General features: G+C 63.4%; 1 protein-coding gene across 1 annotated transcript; it reads right to left on the bottom strand.

Annotated features, from left to right (window-relative positions):
- Window positions 1-343: 343 nt before the first annotated feature.
- LOC126994834 (uncharacterized) lies at window positions 344-4,654 on the bottom strand. Its single transcript, XM_050854105.1, has 4 exons — window positions 3,616-4,654; window positions 2,931-3,446; window positions 1,364-1,427; window positions 344-848 (listed from the first exon to the last, which is right to left on the bottom strand). Exons 1-4 carry the CDS (start codon window positions 4,652-4,654, stop codon window positions 344-346), a joined length of 2,124 nt encoding a protein of 707 aa, XP_050710062.1.
- Window positions 4,655-5,072: the final 418 nt, after the last annotated feature.

The raw sequence follows: 5,072 nt of genomic DNA, 5'->3' as shown, positions 1-5,072 counted from the left end.
TCCCGCCTGCACTACCTCCTTTGGCTTGGGGTAGGCGCTCGAACGGTGGCCAGACTTGCCACAGTCCTTGCAGCAAGGCTGAAATGTGTCAGAACTCAGTCGGTCAAGGGAACGCGTCCTTCGCTCCCTCGGACAACGACTGCGCATGTGCCCCTTCCTGCCACAGCTCCAACACGAGCCGAGAAAACCGCTGAGGACTGACCGGGCTCGCCTTCCTCGACGCCGCCTTCTTCTCCACCTTCACCTTACGGCCCCGGAGGTCACGGCGGGGCTGTGCGACCGCCCCTAGGCCGCTGGTTCTCTTCAGGAAGGCCTCGAATTCCAAGGCCCTCGCCAGAGCCACCTATAGGTCCCCAGGGTGCGCCTGCTTAACGTAAATCTGCAGCTGCTGGTCGTGCAGAGCGTCAACAAAGAAATCGCGGGCCAGCACCACGATCATCTCTTCCGGGGCAGCAGGATACGACCTTCTGACGAGCGCTTCTACGTCCTGCGCCAGCTGCGAAAGTGTCTCGCCGCGCTCCCGAGTCCGCTTCTTCAGGCGAGCTCGGTACACCTCGGCCTGAAGGCCTGAAGGCCTGAAACGTCGCCGCAGGGCCTCCGCCATGCTCCCGTAAGAGGAACGTTGGGCCGGCGGCAGGTGCCCCAACACTTCCACAGATGGGCCCCGAAGCGCTGTTGCCAACTGCAGCGCCTTCTCAGCCTCGTCCCAGCCCTGGGTAGCAGCTAGCATCTCAAACTGGGCAACATAGGCCTCCCAGGTCACCTTCCCGTCATACTCCGCCGGCTTGCGCCTCCCCAAACGGCGGGAAGCCGAGGGGCTGGATGGGGGAGAAAGCGGAGCACGTGGGCTGTGAGCCGGCCGGCATGGAGAGGGCGGCGGTGAAGGCAGCAGAGAGGCGGGGTGAGTGGGTCCGACTCCGGCGCCAGTTGGACCCAGGGGAGCAGCTCCGATGGCTCCCCAACCTCCTGCGGCAGCTGCTGGCTCTGACACAACGCTGCGAGGCCCCAGGGGTTCTTGCCAGGGGCCCCACAAGGACCCCAGCAAGTCCGTCACCCTGGTGCTTGCCGCCAGCACGCGTGACGCTTCTTGTTCCTCCCCGCGTGACGTTGCCAACTCTCGCCGCTGCCTCTCCGCCTCCACCCTCAGTCCCTGGACCTCGCCTTTCAGAGTCTGCACCTCTCCCAGTAGTTCACTCTTAACGCTGTCGCAGGCCCCTTCCCACTAGATGGGTTGGGGCACAGGCGCACCAGGCGTCCTGTAGCTGTACGTTAAAAACACATTCACGCACGTACTCACACACAAACACACACACATACATACACACACTCTAACACGCCCACATATACACAACACATAGCCTACCTGGGCGGCTCATACGCCCGCACTAGGGCAGCAAACTCTCCGTCGTCCAGCGCCCCCACCAAGGCTGGCGCCCATGTTGTGTGTGGGATTTACCCCCTAAAAAGGGGGAACGGGCCTTTGTCGATTGACGGCGCGTCGCAGGGGGTCGGTCGGTCGGTAATGATTTACCCCCTAATGGGGAAACGGGCCCTTGTCGTATGCGACGGCCCGTCGCAGTGTTGGCTGTGGCTATACATGTGCGTACACGGCACGCCGCGCGCATGTGAGCATGTACCTAAATACATACACACGCACACACACACGCCGATGCACGCACATGCATAGATAGGAAATGCCCCTTCCCACCAGGTGGGCCGGGGGACAGGCGCACCAGGCGTCCTGTAGCTGTACGTTGATAAAAAAAAAAAAAAACATTCACGCACATACTCACACACAGACACACACACATACATACACACACTAACACGCCCACATATACAGAAAAGAAAGTCTACCTGGGCGGCTCATAGGCCCGCACTAGGACAGCAAGCGCCCCGTCGTCAAGCTTCTTCTTCTCCAGATTTACCCCCTAAAAAGGGGGAACGGGCCTTTGTCCGTGGACGGCCCGTCGCAGAGGGGAACCCGCCGCGGGCGTGCGGCGGGTGGGGGAACCCTTCCGTCGCCGCCACAGCCACGGGTAGAAGCCGGCGAGCAGCGACGGAGGAACGGGCCCTCCGAGCTCTGGCTCAGGAGCAGCCCGCTCGTGTGGGCGAGCAATGCAAGCTCGTTGCGGGACGCCTCCGCCGCCGCCACAGCCACGGGTAACAGCCGGCGAGCAGCGACGGAGGCACGGGCTCTCTGGGCAGGCGCCCAGCAGACACCCGTAGCGGTGCACGGGCGAGCAGCCGACCAGTCGACTTGACTGCCGCGGTGGGGCCCTAAGCGAGGATAACCAGGCGGGTCAACCACGCCGCCGCAGAAGGACCCCCCAGCTGCTCGCCCGAGGAGTGCTGGCGTTCCACTGTCGTCAAGCTTGCTTGCTTGCTTGCTTTTAAGATTAACCCCTAAGAAGGGGAACGGGCCTTTGTCGACTACGACGGCCCGTCGCAGTCATGGCTGGGGCTATATATGTGCATACACGGCACGCCGCGCGCACGTGTGCATGTACATAAATACATACACACGCGCACACACACGCCGATGTACGCACATATATAGATAGTTAACACCCCTTCCCACTAAGTGGGTTGGGGCACAGGCGCACCAGGCGTCCTGTAGCTGACTTAAAAATCCAATCACGCACATACTCACACACAAACACCCACACATACATACACGCACTCTAACACGCCCACATATACAGAACAGAGAGCCTACCTGGGCGGCTCATATGCCCGCACTAGGGCAGTAAGCGCCCTGTCGTCCAGGGCCCCCACCAAGGCTGGCGCTGAGAGCCCCTCCCGGTTTGGAAGCAGGTTGCGCGTCGCACCGCACTCGAGGAGGTAGTGGAGGAGCGGCTGGAGGACCTCCTCCTCGCAGTAAGGGCACACGACAGGGGCAGGGTCATCAGGGTGAAGGACCGACGCACATTTGTAGCCGAGACGGAGGCGGCGGATGTTGGATGCCTCCCATCTCGGCAGATTTGGCGGTAGCTGGCGGGCGCCGGTGTTAGTGGCCGCCGAGTACCAAAACGCGGACGGCGAGCCCGCAGCCAGGGCCTCCTCCAGCTCCCTGACGACCCCAGTAGCAGATCGTGCGGCCATGTCCCTCTTCACTTGTGCAAGGCTAACCACAACAGGCCGCGTGACAGCAGGCAGGAGCGTTGCCTCAGCAGCAGCGCCGTCCGCCGCCTCGTTGCCTGCCACGCCCGAGTGGCTGGGCAACCAGTTAACTTTAACTGGGCGCCCCGCTCCTCTCAACTCTGCCAGCCTCGCAAGGATGGAGGTGAGGAGAGACACGTTGTCGCGCGGGGGGTCCTGTAGCAGAGAGCGGATGGCAGGGACTGAATCGCAGTGGATCAAGACAGGGCCCCGACCCCCTTCCACTGCATGATCCAGCGCCCCGCCAATGGCTGCCAGCTCAGCCTGGGTGGAGGAACAACCGTCTGGCAGACGAAATACAGCAGTGACCCCACCGCACACAAAAGCAGCGCCGACAGCCCCCGTCTGGTGGTTGACGGAGCCGTCCGTGAAGTATACGGAGGCTCCAGGGTGCGCTGCTTCCCGCTCTCTGCTGCCTGCCTCCCTGGCCAACTCCAGAGGGGTGAGGAGGGCCTTCCTTTTTGGCGAGCGGCCGTATGGTGGCTGTTAAGGCAGGCGGCTCCCACGGGGGGCGGGCAACGTAGGTGGGGTGGGGGGCGTCCACAGCCGTCACAAGGGCGTGGGGGAGTCCGCTATTGCGAATCGTGGCCGCCGCCACAGTCGCCCACGTTCTCTTGCGGAACAGGAGAGGGTCCTGCAGGAGGGCCTGCCCGACGGAGGCGCGGAGCTGCTCCGCCCCCATGCATCTGAGCAGCGCCGCCAGATGCCCCACTGAGAGTTGGGTGACTCTCGCGGCGACGCTGCACACGCGTGCCTCCGCCCGGAGGCACACGCATTTCGTCCACATGGGGGCGCCAACGATGACGCGGAGGGCGGCGTTCTGAGCTGTCTCCAGCTGCCTAAGCGCCGCCGGTCCCACCGTCAGCAGGCACGGCGTCCCGTAATCAATACAGGACCGAACGCCCTGGATGTAGAAAGTCCGCAGGACCCTGTCCCCAGACCCACCCGCTGTTCTGGCAAGGGCCCTCATCACATTAGTGCGCCGCCGTACCTCGTCCCGCACACGGGCGATGTGCGGGCCAAAGGACAGGCTGGAGTCAACAGTGACCCCGAGGTACTTGTAAGTGTGCACCCACGGCACGGGCGTACCCTCGAGGTCGAAGGGCTCAGGAAGGTGGCCGTGGCGGAAGGTCATGGCCTTTGTCTTAGTCCTGTTGACGACCAGCCCTAGGGCGGCGCACGTCTGAGTCAGCCGGCGGAGGAGCTGGCGGGCGCAGGCCACCTGGTTGGGGCCCCACACCACCAGGGCCACATCGTCCGCATACGATAGGACTCTTGCGGTTCCGCTCGTCGGAAGGGCCGCCAACTTCTCGACGAGCAGATTGAACAGCACGGGGCTCAGGACGCCACCCTGAGGCGTGCCGTTCTCAAAAGTCTCTATCGCGGACGTATGGCCCTGAAATCGGACGGCCGCTCTCCGTCCCTCCAGGTAATGGCCCACCCACGCCAGCAGGCGGCCACGGACGCCCCGTTCAGCGAGAATGGAGAGCATGGCTGGGGCTGAGGCGAGCTCAAAAGCTTTCTCGAGGTCAAGAAATACCACCACCGCCCGTCACCCCAAGACACCAGAGAGGAGGGTGGAGATGCAGTCCCTGGTGCCCCTGCCCCGGCGGAAGGCAAAGAGGTGGTGATGGAGGGGGCCCATCGCCCACTGAAGGCGCGGAAGCAGGACTCTCTCCATACACTTGTCGAGGCAGCTTAGGAGGGAGATCGGGCGATGTTGGAGCCCGTCTCCACTCTTGGGGATGGGAACGATGGTGGCCAGCTTCCAGGAGGCTGGCAGTGCTCCGAGCTCGAGGGACCTGTTGAAGAGTCCCAGAACCTCCGCCAGCATGTCCGGGCCAGCGTTCGCCAGGAAGGAGTAGGGGATCCTGTCGACCCCGGTGGCGGTGTCCTTCCTGGGGATGGCC

Source organism: Eriocheir sinensis, unplaced genomic scaffold (assembly GCF_024679095.1).
Source record: "Eriocheir sinensis breed Jianghai 21 unplaced genomic scaffold, ASM2467909v1 Scaffold89, whole genome shotgun sequence".
In the NCBI taxonomy this organism is placed as follows: Eukaryota; Metazoa; Arthropoda; class Malacostraca; order Decapoda; family Varunidae; genus Eriocheir; species Eriocheir sinensis.
The sequence above is the reverse complement of the archived record's forward strand: the minus strand, read 5'-3'. Positions and strand labels throughout refer to the sequence as shown.

What these genes read in the sequence shown, in the direction of transcription:
- LOC126994834 (XM_050854105.1), bottom strand. Translation starts at nt 4,654, where the DNA reads ATGCTCTCCATTCTCGCTGAACGGGGCGTCCGTGGCCGCCTGCTGGCG. An exon ending in GCCGCTCGCCAAAAAGGAAG is followed by an intron (nt 3,447 to 3,615) that starts GCCCTCCTCACC and finishes TTCGTCTGCCAG; the next exon opens with ACGGTTGTTCCTCCACCCAG. An exon ending in CGGGCGTATGAGCCGCCCAG is followed by an intron (nt 849 to 1,363) that starts GTAGGCTATGTG and finishes GCCGGCTCACAG; the next exon opens with CCCACGTGCTCCGCTTTCTC.